General features: G+C 47.8%; 1 protein-coding gene across 1 annotated transcript; it reads left to right on the top strand.

The window, feature by feature from the left end:
- Positions 1-2,405: 2,405 nt before the first annotated feature.
- Positions 2,406-7,588, top strand: ECM1 (extracellular matrix protein 1). Its single transcript, XM_006902240.1, has 10 exons — positions 2,406-2,475; positions 3,642-3,704; positions 3,782-3,922; positions 4,047-4,051; positions 4,208-4,244; positions 4,978-5,297; positions 5,573-5,947; positions 6,441-6,661; positions 6,808-6,895; positions 7,349-7,588. The coding sequence occupies exons 1-10, from the start codon at positions 2,406-2,408 to the stop codon at positions 7,586-7,588; spliced, it is 1,560 nt and encodes a 519-aa protein (XP_006902302.1).
- Positions 7,589-14,693: the final 7,105 nt, after the last annotated feature.

Genomic DNA, 14,693 nt, shown 5'->3' with positions numbered 1-14,693 from the left:
GGAAGGATTTTTCTTTCTTTTTAATTATTATTAATTTTAATGAAAGTTTACAGAGATTTTGGATTTCCATTCATTTATTGTTGCACTTTTCTCCCTGCCCACCCCTCCCCCCCCAGTTCACTCTTCTCTTTGAAAATAAAAGAAATATTCTTTCATTGCTATATAATCCATCCCCCCAAGTCCACTTCACTGTGCAGCCTTCATTCTGGACTCATGTCATGACAATAATATATCCCTTTTAAACAGTTCTCTCCCTCATCTGTTTCAATGCAGTGTACATTATTTATCCTCTCTTTTTTTAAATTCTCATCAGTCCCATTTTACAACAGTGGCACTATGCAGTATTTGTCCTTTTGTGACTGAGATATTTTACTCAACATAATGTCCTCCAGAGCCACACATTTTGAATAATATTGCATGAGTTCCTTGTTTTTAATGCAGCATAGTATTCCATTCTGTGAATATACCACAGCTTCTCTATCCATTCATTTGTTGATGGGTAGATGAAGGATTTCTAAATGGTCTCTGGTGGCCTTTCCAAGCTTATACTTAGCAGTATGGAGTTATGGTGCAAACCCCGAGGTGGTGGTAGTGGTGGTGGTTATGTACCGTCAAGTTGCTTGCGACTCATAGCGACCCTGTGTACAACAGCCCTAAAGCCTACGCTATCTCTTGCTAACCTTATTGTCTCTGACACACCTACCCCCATTACCCCAGTAACAGAATCAATCCATTTCATCGAGGGTTCTTCCCCTACTGCACTGTCCCTCCACCCTCCCAAGCATGATGTACCTCTCTAAGGACTGATCCTGCCTTGCAACATGTCAAAAGTATGTCAGACAGAGCTTCAGAACTTTTGCCTCCAAGGAACAGCCTGGCTTCACCCTCTCCAGGATAAACTTATTTGTTCTAGCAGTCTATGGTATATTCAAGACTCTTCTCCAGCACCACAGCTCAAAGGCATCAACTCTCTTATCATCTCTAGTCATTGTCCAGCTGTCTTAATGCAAGTAATGGCAAAGACCATGGCCTGTATCAGCCACACCTTAGTCTCCAGACTGACATCATTACTCCTCAGTACCTTGAAGAGGTCTTGGACAGAAGACTTTCCCAGTGCAATTTGTCTTTTGATTTCCTGGCTACTGGTACCAAGAAAGTTGATTGTAGAGCCAAGCAAACTGAAGCTGTCAACAATCTCAATCTCTTCACCATCTATCATGATGCTGCCAGTGGTGAGAATCTTTGTTTTCTTGATGTTGAGCTTCAATTCATATTGAAGGCTGCAATCCTTGACCTTCTGCAGCTAGCACTTCAGGTCCTCCTCAGTTTCAGCAGGCAGGGTTGTGTCATCTATATGCGGAACAGATTATCCAGGAGGCTGGGCTCTATGAGAAGAAGTGTGGAACCCACAGGTATGCAGTTCAAATCCACCAGCTGCTGTGTGGGAGAAAGATGGGCAACCTCCTCCCATGTGATTTACAGCCTCTGAAAACACACTGGAGGCTCAGCTATGACGGCACACCCAAGAGGAAGGATAAAGGAACTTAGACTCTGTCTCCCTCTTTTTTGTCCCAGAGCTTTGGGAACATTGAACAGGGACAGTCCAGTCAAGAAGCTCACTGCAATAGCTGTTGTCTTCTCCACTGTGAACTCCTTGTTATAAGCTGTTGAGTCAGAACCAACTCATAGTTAATCCTCAAGTGGGTTTTCAGAGGCTGTCAGTCACACAAGTAGAGATTATCCAACTTTCTACCTCAAAAGAACTGTTGGATTAGAACTACTTGCCCTCAGCTTGGCAGCTCAACTCCTTGCCCCACGAGGCCACCAGAACTCCCTGTAAACTCCTTAGTGCCCTGTTTTCCTCAACCCAATTCAATAGGTTATCACATCCTTTCTGCAGGCAAGTCAGCATATGGGAGAAACCGAAGCACAACGTAAGGTTCCAGACATCACTTGTATCATCATTTTCAGAATCAGATTCTCCTGGGGTCTCAAGAGCCTTTCCTCCCATCATCCCCGTTCCTCTCAATCCTCTGAAGAGGCCTCAGGTTAACTTTAAGGGAAAATGCCAGACATTGCTCCTATCATCCTTTTCAGAATCAGATTCTCCTGGGGTCTCAAGAGCCTTTCCTCCCATCATCCCCATTTTTCTCAATCCTCTGAAGAGGCCTCAGGGTGACTTTAGGAGGAGCCGCTGCCAGAGGAGGAGCTGCTTGGACTGAGTCACAGCAGGAAGCCAGGGAGGGCGGGGATACTGCCAGACCTATAAGAAGGAGGGACTGGCCCCGAGTTCACAGCATCAGTAACAGCAACCGGAGAAGCCGGCTCCTAGCAGCCCAGCCCTTCCAATCCAGATCTGCCTGAGAGGACCCACCTCCTGAGTGGCCAGTGACCAGCTGGCAAGGATGGGGACCATGTCCAGAACAACCCTGGTTCTGGCCTGTTTGGCTGTCATTTCTGCAGCCTCAGAGGAAGGTGAGTTGGGGTTGGAATGAGCACTTGGAAAAAGGCCTTGGCTGCCATGGGCCTCAGACCTGGGTCTGAGCACTCTCAGCTCATCACCAGCACCATGATGCTCCAATCAACCTTGACTGAGCTGACCGAGGGTGGGTCCGAGGCACTGAGCCTTTAACCAGGGAGGGAGGAGCAGGGCAGCAGAAGAGGAGTTTCTGAAGATTGTTGCCCAAACCCACAAAATTTGGAATCAAATGGCAACACTGAGTGGGTGGGCAAAATCTCAGAACAAAGGGCCTCTGGAAATGTTTCTGGGGAAACCCCTATGCAGGATAGGGAGAAAGAAGGGGCCCACAAGCTACTCAAACCCACTTGACTGACCCAGGGAGCCTTGATTGACTTGTTGCTGATACAGGAAGAAGTTTGGGAGCTGTCCATCCAAAAGGGCCAGGTAAACCACCAGAAACAGACACCCACTTCCATTCACACATTCTTTATGTACTTTGGTGCCTCAGCTTAACGTAGAACACCTAAAGGGAGCATGAGAGACTGGCTAGCTGTGCTCTGGAAGGCCCTGTCTCCCTCTTTCTCATCTCTTGCGCCAGCAGATCAGCTGTAAATGATTCAGCCCATTCGTGGCTATGATTTGCCTCAGGTGTCATGAATACTCTCAGTCCCTCAGGTCCTAAGCCACCTTGAGCTGGGATGAGCTGGGAGAGCTGAAGAGAAGGCACTTTAACTTCCAGGCTGGGCTCCTGATTAGAAAACCAGGGGTTGGATGGATAGAGGCATTGGACAAGTGAGGGTCCAAACAGACGGTTTCCTCTGAAAACTACTGAAGCATCATAAGAGAGAGACTGTGGGGAGTAGAATCCAGCGCCCTGAGGGAACAATACCCACAGGAGATTAGGGCCTCCATGTGACACATCCAGGGTTCAGTAGACCAAAGACTTGGGCCAGGTGCACAACAGAAACTAACAGAATAACACAAGCTTTCTCAGAACTGGGTCACATCTACATGTGTTTGAGGGCTGGATGAAGTGACACAGGGGAAAAAAACAATACAGACCAGTTCTAGTGTCTTGGTCATCTTTCCCTCCACTGACCTCCACTGTCTCTCCTGGTCCCTTGCTCAAGTCCAGAAAGGAGCCCTTCAAAACCATCCTTGACTCTCTTCTTCTCCCCAGGCCCCAAGGCTTCAGGACAGAAAGTACTGCATCCACAGCACTTCGTCCAGAACCCTGAAGAAGGTAAAGAGTTTGGGAGATCAACAAGGACTCGAAGCCCAGGAGGAACTAGTCTTTGACGTCTCCCCTCTTGCCTCTAGTTGGCTACGCGGCACCTCCCTCCCCACCCCTGACCCAGAACCTCCCCAGGGACCACCCTGACTCAACTCAGCATGGCTTTCACTTTGAGGGACAGAGAGAAGGTAAGTCCCTACCACACACCTCTCTGGTACCCCTCCAAAGTCTATTCTTTAGATGGTGAAAACGCCCCCTCTCTCTCCTGCCCTGCATAGGGAAAGGAGGTCCACTACTCCCATTCTCCCCCTCTGCAGTGCAGGCCCTTCCCTCCCTCCCAGGAAGCCCAAGAGGAAGTTCTGTCCCCTCCCCAGCTCCCCATCAACAGTGAGAGTGAGTGCTTCCTGCGCTGGGCTCTCACCCTTCAGTGGGCTTTCTAACACCTCACTGATCCCTGCTTCTTTATGTCCTCCCTCCAACCAGTAGATCACCCTCACCCTCTTCAATCCGAGCTGCCACCTCCCCAACTCCAGATTGAACAAAGAGAGGGTAAGTGACTTCCTTGCCCCTCACTTGCCCTGTGGCCTTGGAAGCCTGAAATTTGGAGGCAGAGAAGGTAGAGGCCCTGCCACTTACTAGCCACGCAGCCTTGAGTAATTCACTTCCCTAAGCTTTTAGTTTCTTCCTCTTTAAAACTGAGAAACTAATAATCTATTTTATAAATGTATGTAACGTTTTTTAAAATAGCATTTTTCTTTTTACTTGCTCCCTCATGCATTTTACTCATGACTGGGAAACTAGCTAGGTCCCCTTCTTTTAGAGATGGCCATCCCACCATGGGATGGGGGTGTCCTAGCGCCTGTGCTGACCCATCTACTTCTACCCTAGTAGACTCACCTTTCCCATATCAGAAGGCGATGACTTTCCGATTTACTACGCAGAGAGAGGGTGAGTGACAGCCTCGGTCTGTCCGTCTGTCCATTGCTCAGCTTCAGAACTCAGAACCCAGGGAGGGGTCGGAAGCCTGCAGGGGAGGCAGCGCAGTGAGTGAGCAGGGCCTGATTCAGAGCAAAGGCCTGTGGCTGGGTCTCCTCTCATGTTCCCATTCTCTTTCTCTTTTAGCCAGTCAGGCTGAAGGTAAGAGCCACACGTGAATTCTCTCCCTTCCATCCTCCCACCCCTTTCCCCTGAACCCCAGCGCCTTTGCATCCCTCCCCACATGTCCCAGTAGCTGTCTATTCCTCCACATGTCCCCCCTTCCTACTGTGTTTCCCTATTCCAGAAAAGCCAGTTTCCTTCTCCAGACAGAATCTAGAGCCTGAGTCTTCGAAACCAGCCGCACACTGCCAGCGAGGTCGACCCCGAGGAGGCTGGGCCCACCGGCTGGATGGCTTCCCCCCTGGGCGACCTTCTCAAGACAACCTGGACCAGATCTGCCTCCCTGACCGGCAGCACGTGGTGTACGGCCCCTGGAACCTGCCCCAGAGTGGCTTCTCCCACCTTACCCGCCAGGGGGATGCCCTTAATTTGCTGGAGACTGGATATTACCGCTGCTGCCGCTGCCGCAACCACTCAAACCGCCTAGACTGTACAAAGCTTGTGGTAAGGGTTCTAATCCCAGGGAAGGGGGGCGGGGTGTTCCTTTGACTCCCAGCATGTGCGTATCTTCAGGGATAGAGGCCAAGGCCTGGGTGTGGAAGAGACTCAGGTCTCTTTGGTTAGCCCTGCTTCTGGCCTCCATAGCCGGCCAGGAGAGATGAAGAGAGCCTGGCTTTCTTTGTCTTGTCTGCCTGCCCAGGATCCTTTTCTGGAGCCTGGTCAGGGGGGCAGGAATGTGGACGAGAGCTTCCTCGGCTGATCCTCCCCTTCTGCTCTAGTGGGAGGATGCAATGACCCAGTTCTGTGAGGCTGAGATCTCGGTCAAGACCCGAGTCCACTACTGCTGCAAACAGCAGGGAGAGGCTCGGTTCTCCTGCTTCCAAAAGGAAGCCCCCCAGCCACACTACCAGCTCCGGGCCTGCCCTAGCCAACAGCCTGGTGTAACTTCGGGGCCCAAGCTGCCATTCCCCCCGGGGGTCCCCACACTGGACAATGTCAAGAACATCTGCCGTCTGCGACGCTTCCGCTCTGTGCCACACAACCTGCTGGCCACCGACCCCATCGAAAGGCAGCTGCAGGCGCTCACCCAGCTGGAGGGGGAGTTCAAGCGCTGCTGCCTTCAGGGGGACAACCACACCTGTGCTCAGAAGGCTGTAAGTGGCGTCCCAGCACCCTGAGTGCCTGTCTGCCTGCCTGCCCGTCTCCAGCCTCTGAGCCTGCTGATCCGTCCATCCGTATACCTTTCCCGCTGTGAGCACCTCCACCTGCCCATCTGTGTGTGACTGTTAGCCGTCCACTGTGTTCGTCTCGAGCCTGCATCCTACACTCCTGACCTCGTCCACCCGTGGCACCACCCGTGCGCCTGCCTGCATCCATCCACCCAGCTCTGGCCTCCCCTGACCCTCTCTGCCTACCGTTTCAGTTCACCTCCTCCCGTGGCCAAATCCAAACCTCATCTCTGCTTCGACCCTTCCACCTTCCCAGGCCCAAATGTCCACAGCTGCCTCCTTCCCCCTGGTTCTTTATCTTCCCCATGTGGAACCTGAGGCTGGGAGCCCTTTATCTCAGTCTGAGGCAATAAGGGAAGCAGAGGACCAGGCAAGAAGCCAAATGTCCGTGTTCTGACTTCCACCTCTCTGTCAACAGTGGGAGGACACCCTCGATACATACTGTACCAAGGAGCAGGGTGTGAAGACCCACCACCACTTGTGTTGCCACCACCCACCGAGCCCTGCCCGTGATGAGTGCTTTGCTCATCAAGCTCCGTACCCCAACTATGACCGGGACATCTTGACCATTGACCTCAGCCGGGTCACACCCAACCTCATGGACCATCTCTGTGGAAACCAAAAAGTTCTCAGCAAGCAGTAAGTCTTGTCTAGCTCATCCCAACCTTTCTTCCCTTCCCAAAAACCTTCCTCTGGGACTCCCCTGGGAAGGCCACAGTCATGGCCTCCTAGCACCACTTTGATGCTTGGGGATACCTGCCCCCTGCCTCTTTCCCCTAACACAGTAAACAGATTCCTGGGCTGATTCGCAACATGACCGCACGATGCTGTGACCTGCCTTTTCCAGAGCAAGCCTGCTGTGCCGAGGAGGAAGTGAGTGTGTGGGGAGGGCACACCACAGATTCCCAAAAAGTAGAGGAGGGAGTGTTGAATGGCAGATGGGGAGGGCACACCACAGATTCCCAAAAAGTAGAGGAGGGAGTGTTGAATGGCAGAACACTCTCCCCAGTAATGCCTGAAACCAGAGCACAGAAATCATGAACACCAGTAAGAGCCATCATCCTGGATTCCAGAAGTCCTATTAATTTCTGACCTAAAGTGCTCCCCACCCCTGAATTCCCATTATGCCTTCTCTGAGTTGCAAGCTTCTGGCATTTCCAATATGTGTTTCTATCAGTTGCGAAGAATTCAGTTGAGCAAGGGGGCAGCTTTGCACCATTTCTAGACTCCAGAAGGTCCACGGAGAGAGGAGAAGCCAAGAGAGGGGACTTTGGAAACCCATGTATTGATATCTGACCTCTGCTTTACTCTATTCCTTCTGCCTAGAAATCAACTTTCATTGATGGCCTGTGTGGTCCCCGACGGAACTCCTGGCGCGACCCTGCCCTCTGCTGTGCCCTGAGCCCAGGGGATGAACAGATCAACTGCTTCAATATCCATTATCTGAGGAATGTGGCTGTAGTGGTTGGAGACACTGGGGATGCCAACGACCAGGGGGAGCAGGACCCGACTCAGGAAACAAATGTCAGCCCCACCCCAGAGCCTGAAGAGAATGAGTCACCCTAGAGCCTTGAAGGATCAGATGGGGGAACCCCACCCCACCCCACCCTCCCCCAACACTCATAGTAGTAAACACCTCTTGGATTTAGTGTCTTTGTCTGTGACACAAGCACACCCTTTTAAGCCCTCCTGGTTTCTTCAGTGACTGACCCCTGAGGCCACCTGCCCTGCTCCCCATTGACTGAATGGATGTTCCACAGGCTTGTGATAGAATCTTAACTAAAGGATTTAATATCACTATTTGTCAGATTGAATTTATTCAGATATTTTTAAAAGATCACTGTGTTAGCTATGAAGAATCAGAGGTGGAAAAGTTACGGTTCATGTCCTTGGTAAGCCCACAAAAATGCCTCAGCCCAGCCTGACGTTTTGATTCATATTTACTTTTGAGCCTTTAAGTCCACACCCCGATTCATTCATTATCCATTTATTAAGTCCCTATCCGTGCGCTGTGCTAGACCCTGGGGATATACACAGGAAAAAAAAAACACAACATGATTCCTGCACTGAAATGAATTGTTCACGAGCCATGAACCAAGTTGGTGTGCTGGGTTGTCAAGTGTGGGGCAGCCAGCATGCTGGCTGGAGGCAGGCATCAGGGTGGGAGCAGTGTGTGTGCACTGCAGAGGGCTCTCTGGACATGAGGTCACAACTGTCCACAACAGGTAGAGGTGCCAAAGACAGGAACATCCAGGCATAAGGGGCAGCTCATCCAGGAAGTCTAGGCAGAAAGGTTCAGACTGAAATCTCTCTGGGATATGGCTGGAAACATAAACAAGAACTCATCACAAATGCTTTGTTCACAGGCTTTAAAGTGGATCTTGGCTCCTGTGCCTGAGCGGGCACTGAGGCTTTAAGGAAAGCATGTGCTTAGATTTGTTTGTTAGAAAAGTCTACTCAGTGCCAGGAACCTGGAAGGTCAGTTCAGAGAGCAGTGGCATTGCCAGAGGGGGAGGGCTGTGGACCAAAAAGGGGGTGAGAATGGCCCTAGAAAGTTGCCCTCAGGAGACCGGATGCTTAAGGCTAGAGCTGAGAATTGGAGTGAAAATTCAGTCCCTGTGGAGCAGGTCTGCTGAGACTAGGGCTTTCTGGCCTAGTCACAGCATATGCCTTCTGCCTCTGCCAGAAACAAGTTGAGCTCTGTTATTGTTGTTATGTGCACTCAAATTGACTGTGACTTATAGCAAGCATTGTTGGTAACTGTCTTCGAGTAGAGCACAATTCATAGTGACCCCGTGAAGCAGAGCTCTGAACTCTGTCCTATGCTGCGTCATCTTTATCATCCTTGAGACATTTGAGTTCATTGCCAGACACTCCATCAGTCCATCTCATTGAGAGTCTTCCTCTCCTTTGGTGACTATCCACCTATCTAAGCATGATGTCCCTTTCCAAGTAATAGCCTTTCCTAACAACATGTCCAAAATATGTGAGATGAAGCCTCACCATCTTTGCCTCCAAGGCTGCATTTTCTCCGAAATGTATCTGTCTGTTCTTTTGGCAGTCCATGGGATACTCAGTGATCTTTTCTTACACCACAACTCAAATGGATCCATTCTTTTCTTGTCATCCTTTTTCACTGTCCTGCTCCCAGATGCATAGCAGATGATTGGAAAGGCTGGCTTGAAGCAGGCACGCCTTGATCTTTAAACTGTCATAATTACTCTTTAGAACTTTGAAGAGATCCCTGACAGAAGACTTTCCCAATATTATGTATCCTAGTATCCTGCCTGCTAGTGCCAAAGCTATTCACTGTGGATCCAAGCAAAATGAAGTGATTGATAATTTCAATTTTTTCTCCATAAATCATGATATTGCCTATTGGTCTAGTGGGGAGGAGTTTTGCTTTGTTTTCTTGATGTTGAAATGTAATCCATACTAAAGGCTGTATTCCTTGATCATCTGCAACAAGTGCTTCAGATCCTCCTCACTTTCAGCAAGCAAGGTTGTATCATCTAACTAAGGTTGTTGATGATCTCCCTCCAATCCTGATGCCACATTGTTTCTCATAAAACCCAGCTTCCTGAATGATTTTGCTCAGCATACAGACTGAAAAGGTATAGAGAGAGGATACAGCCCTGGCACACACCCTTCCTGATGTAAAACCATGAAGTGATCTCTTGTTTGGACAAGTTCTTGGTCGAGGTATAGATTTTGAATAAATATGATTAAATATTCTGGAATTCTCATTCTTTTCTTTTTAATTCTAATTCTTTTCAAATTTAGCCATAATTTGTTATGATCCACACAGTCAAATGCCTTTGCATAGTCAAAACACAAATAGATATTCTTCTGGTATTCTCTGCTTTCAGTCAAGATCCATCTGACATCAGCAATAATAAGGGTGCCGGCCTCTTCTAAACCGCACTTAAACTTCTGGCAGCCCTCTGTGAATGTACTATTCTGCTTTTTATGATTGTCAACAATATTTTGTTTGCATCCGATATTAACAATATTGATCTACGTTCTGTTAGATCACCTTTCTTGGGAATGGGAACAGATATGGGTCTTTTCTAGTCAGTTGGCCAGGTATATCTGTTCTTTGACTTTTCTGGTACAGACTGGTGAGCACGTCCAGAGCTGCATCTGTTATTTGAAACATTTAATTGATTCCTGAAGCTTTTGCCAATGCCTTCAACGAAGCTTGAAATTCGTCTTTCATCACCTCTTTATCATATGCTGCTTCCTTAAATATTTCAGTGATGACTGATAATGAGCCTTGTTGTTATGTGCCATCGAGTTGTCTGTGACCCATAGCGACCCTAGGTACAGCAGCCCTGAGCCCTGCCCTGTCCTGAGCCAGTCTCACTGACTTAGACACATCAACTCCCATTGCCTCAGTTACTGCATCAATCCATCTCGTCTAGGATCTTCCTCTCTCATGCTGTCTGTCCACTTTTCCAAGCATTATATCCTTCTCCAAGGACCAATCTCTCCTAGCCACAAGCCCAAAGTATGTGAGATGGAGTTCAAAATCTTTGCCTCCAAGGAAAATCTTGGTTTCACCCTCTTCAAGACAGACTTATTTGTTTTCTTGGCAGTCTAGGATATGTTCAAGACTCTTCTCCAGCACCGCAATTCGAAGGCATTGATTCTTCTGTCATCCTTAGTCATTGTCCAACTCTCTGACGCATAGCAAGTAATTGCAAAGACCATGGAGCACTTCAGTCTCTAGACTGGCATTTTTGCTTTTCAGTACTATGGAAAGGTTTCTGACAGCAGCTGACCTGGATGTGTTCACCAATTTGTGCCAAGAAATCTGGAGGACAAGTACTTGGCCACCTGACTGGAAGAGATCCATATTTATCTCCATCCAAAGAAAGGTGATCCGACAGAGTATGGAAATTATCGAACAATATCATCAATACCATGTTGTTGTTGTTGTTATGTGCCATCTAGTCGCTGCGACTCATAGTGACCCTATGTACAACAGCCCTAAACTCCGCTCTGTCCTGTGCCAATCGCACTGTCTCTGACACTCCCATCCCAATTATCCCAGTCACTGAATCAATCCACCTCATAAAGGGCCTTCCCCTCCTACGCTGTCCCTCCACCCTCCCAAGCATGATGTTCCTCTCCAAGGACCGGTCTCTCCTCACAACATGTCCAAAGTATGTTAGACAGAGCCTCAGAATCCTTGCTTCCAAGGAGCCACCAGGTTTAACCCTTTCCAGGACAAATCTTTTTGTTTTCCTAGCAGTCCATGGTATTCTCAATACTCTTCTCCAGCACCACAGCTCAAAGGCATCAATTCTCCTTCTATCCTCCTTGGTCATTGTCCAACTCTCTGATGCATAACAAGTGATTGCGAAGACCATAGCCTGTATCAGATGCACCTTAGTCTCCAGAGAGACACCATTGCTCTTCATTACTTTGGAGAGGTCCCTAACAGCAAACTTTCCCATGGCAATGCGCCTTTTAATTTCCTGGCTGCTGGTGCCAAGACTGTTGACTATGGAGCCAAGCAAACTAAAGCTGTGTACAATCTCAATCTCTTCACCATCCATCCTGAAGCTGCCAGTTGGTCCAGTGGCAAGAATCTTTGTCTTCTTGACATTGAGCCTCAATCCATATTGTAGGCTGCAGTCCTTGAAACTCTGCAGCAGGTGCTTCAGGTCCTCTTCAGTTTCAGCAAGCAGGGTTGTGTCATCTGCATAACGCAGATGGTTGATAAATTGTCCACCAATCTTGACCCCACATTTCTCCTCATAGAGCCCAGCCTCCCGGATAATCTGTTCTGCATATAGGTTGAAAAGGTATGGAGATAGGATGCATCCCTGCAAAATCCTGCTGAAGATTATCCAGAAACGAGGGGAACAGTACATTGACAGAGAACTACCAGAAACACAAACTAAGGTTAGAAGAGGTCGTGGCAGTAGAGAGACGTTATTGCCAATGTCAGAAGGATCTTGGAAGAAAACGATGAGTACCAGCGGGATATCTATGTTTCATTGACTATGCAAAGACATTTAACTATGAGGATCATAACAAATGATCGAGCCTTAGGAGTGCTCAAAAGGACAACTGCCCTCCTTGCTTTGCAACTGCTTGCCTTCACAAATAGCTGTTTCTGACTAAAATGCTTCAGAGCAGCTCTTCACCTACTTCGTCCGCTGATTAGGCCTACCTGCCCGTCAGCAAGGAAGACCAATAAGCGAGCAAGGAAAGTGTTGTGTCCCGCCCCCGCACCGGAACCCCGCCCGCAGGAGTCGTGGACCACAGGGTGCCAGTTCAGGCTGTGCTGTCTGGGCATGAGCTCACAGGCAGTGCGCCTGAGCAGGCGCTGACCGCCGCTTCCCAGGGAGGCGCGGGGCTGGTGCTGTTCTCCCCAGACACCCGGCCACGCCCGCCCTCCAAAGCCGGGTCCCAGCGTGCACCGGGGCGGGACACGCGGTCTGCCTGCCGAGGTGTCTCGGAAAAGCTTTTCTGTCCTCTCGCTTCTCCAAGAAGCCTTGGAACCGCATTTGCAAAACACTGTGCCAAGTACCAGAGGGTTGAGGGTAGGTCAGCGAGGAAATGGACCTTCGTCCCACCCTTTGGAGTTTACAGTTTATCAAGAAGAAAGGGAAGGGAACCAGAAAAGAATTAGTAAACAGTTCTAATGAAAGAATAACAAATGCTAAGTAGACATAAGCATCTTGTGCTGAGAGTTAAGAGAAGTACTTCTCATGGTCAAAAAATGCTCCCACGGAGGAGGTTTCTTTGGAACAGAGGCATGGACAGGATTGCTGTTAGATGGCAAAAAGTGGAAGCTAATAATAATAGCAATTAGTTATATATAAGCTATTAACATTTAATTTGTTTCGTTCAGGGACAATGGATAAAGGAGTTTGAACTCCAGCCTACTTGGATGGACAAGCTTGGAGAGAAGCTTCATGAATTTCAGTCTAAATAGGATTATGGTGTGTGTAGGGGGGATGTACAAAGTGTTGGGTGTCTGCAGAGTTCCACTAAAGTAAACAAATGTCTTTTATGTTGGACAAGATGCTGAGTATTCTGGCTTTAAGTGTGCTGACTACAGCCGAGTTCCTATCTTCAAGGAGATTAGCATTTGTGGAGACTCCAGCATCTACTAGAAAAGGTGTCTCCAAGATTCTGATCCACCTACCTTGGCCTTCAGGGATATCTTCCTGGAGGAGGCAGTAAAGCACAAAGCTTTATTAGGGGACTACCTAGACATGAGGTTGTAAAAGGCCATGCCAACCTGAGTAATGAGAACAAATTTTAAAAATAAAGAGAAATTAGATACATGGACAAAAAATACAGATGTGGTACAATTAGATGAGCTAGAGAGGTGGGGAACCAGTTCAAATGTTGATATTAGCATTATTCATCGGTGAAACTCAGAAATTCTGAGAACCTGGTCTTTGTTGTCGGCAACAAGGCTGAAGAAGAGGACACTTATTTTTAAAGATGTTGAGAATGTAGGATTGACAGAACCTGTTTTCTGGGGGAGACATGTAGGGTGACTCCCAAATATGAGGTATTGGTAACTGTGAGGTAAGATATAAAGGAGGAGGAATAGATTTTACAGCAAGAGGATTATGAGGATTATAGAAGGAAGATGTCAAAAGTTCAATTCTAGCACACTGAATGTGAGGGTGAAGAAGAGGAAGAGGAAGCAGGATGGTAGTCCCTCCTTAAATGTTCTCTAGATCAGTGATGGTACAGACCTGTTAGACACAATACTTGAATGCTTCCAACACACACATACACACTGTTGATTCTAACTCAGCAAGTATTTAACAGGTTTCAAGGCTGTAATTCTATCAGAGGAAATGCCCTATCTTTCTCCCGCAGAGCAACAGAGTAGCCAGTGGATCTGAAGCACAGGCCTTCCTGTTAATTGAACTTGAAACACTACCGGAGCTCCTTGGGTGTTTCTTCTTGTTGTGTCTTGTCAAATTAGAACTAACCCATAACTGACCCTCCAGTAGGTTGTCAGTGGCAGTAAATTGCACAGGAGGAGATTGCCCATCTTTCTTCTGTGGAGAAGCTTGTGTATTTGAACCATGTAGCCTTGCCTTGGGAGCTCAGTTCCTAACCACTAAGCCATTAGAGCTCCATTGGGCGTTTTTCTTGTCGTTAGGTGCCATCAAGTTGAGTACAACTCATAGTGACCCTATGAACAACCAGTCTGAACCCTGTCCTGTCCTGTGCCATCCTCACAATCTCTGACACGCTCAGATACCACAAATACCACTTGCTAAAAAAGTGAAGTCATCTGGATGTATGAAAAGGTATAATAAAGAAAATATAACAGTAAGTAAGTTGTAGAAAATAAAGTGATAGGAATACGCATACTTACTGTATAATCTGTCAATTGTTTTATGGTTTTTAAATACTCCATAATGGAATATTAAGTAAATATAGTCTCAACAAAATAAGAAAAAGTGTTTGTGGTTTTTCTTTTTTTAAAGAACACATATTGAGGTGTTTTTGTTTTTTTAAATGATCTCACCCTCTACCTTCTAGTAGGTCCCATTTCAATAAGTAGATCTTTTCGATGATTCATATCAAAAACCTGGGAATAAAATTCTTTAACTAATCCTTCTTCCTTCTGCTCCAGGCAACAAATTGTCCCAAATACCTGTCACATTCAGTGACAATGGAG

Source organism: Elephantulus edwardii, unplaced genomic scaffold, assembly GCF_000299155.1.
Source record: "Elephantulus edwardii isolate Elephantulus edwardi_28Jun2011 unplaced genomic scaffold, EleEdw1.0 scaffold00384, whole genome shotgun sequence".
Lineage (NCBI taxonomy): Eukaryota > Metazoa > Chordata > Mammalia > Macroscelidea > Macroscelididae > Elephantulus > Elephantulus edwardii.
Note: the sequence above shows the minus strand (reverse complement) of the source record. Positions and strands in the feature narration are given on the sequence as shown.

Coding starts and splice junctions, on each gene's coding strand:
- ECM1 (XM_006902240.1), top strand. CDS start 2,406: ATGGGGACCATGTCCAGAACAACCCTGGTTCTGGCCTGTTTGGCTGTC. Junction 4,245..4,977: donor CCAGATTGAACAAAGAGAGG/GTAAGTGACTTC, acceptor TCCCTATTCCAG/AAAAGCCAGTTTCCTTCTCC. Junction 6,662..6,807: donor CAAAAAGTTCTCAGCAAGCA/GTAAGTCTTGTC, acceptor CCCCTAACACAG/TAAACAGATTCCTGGGCTGA.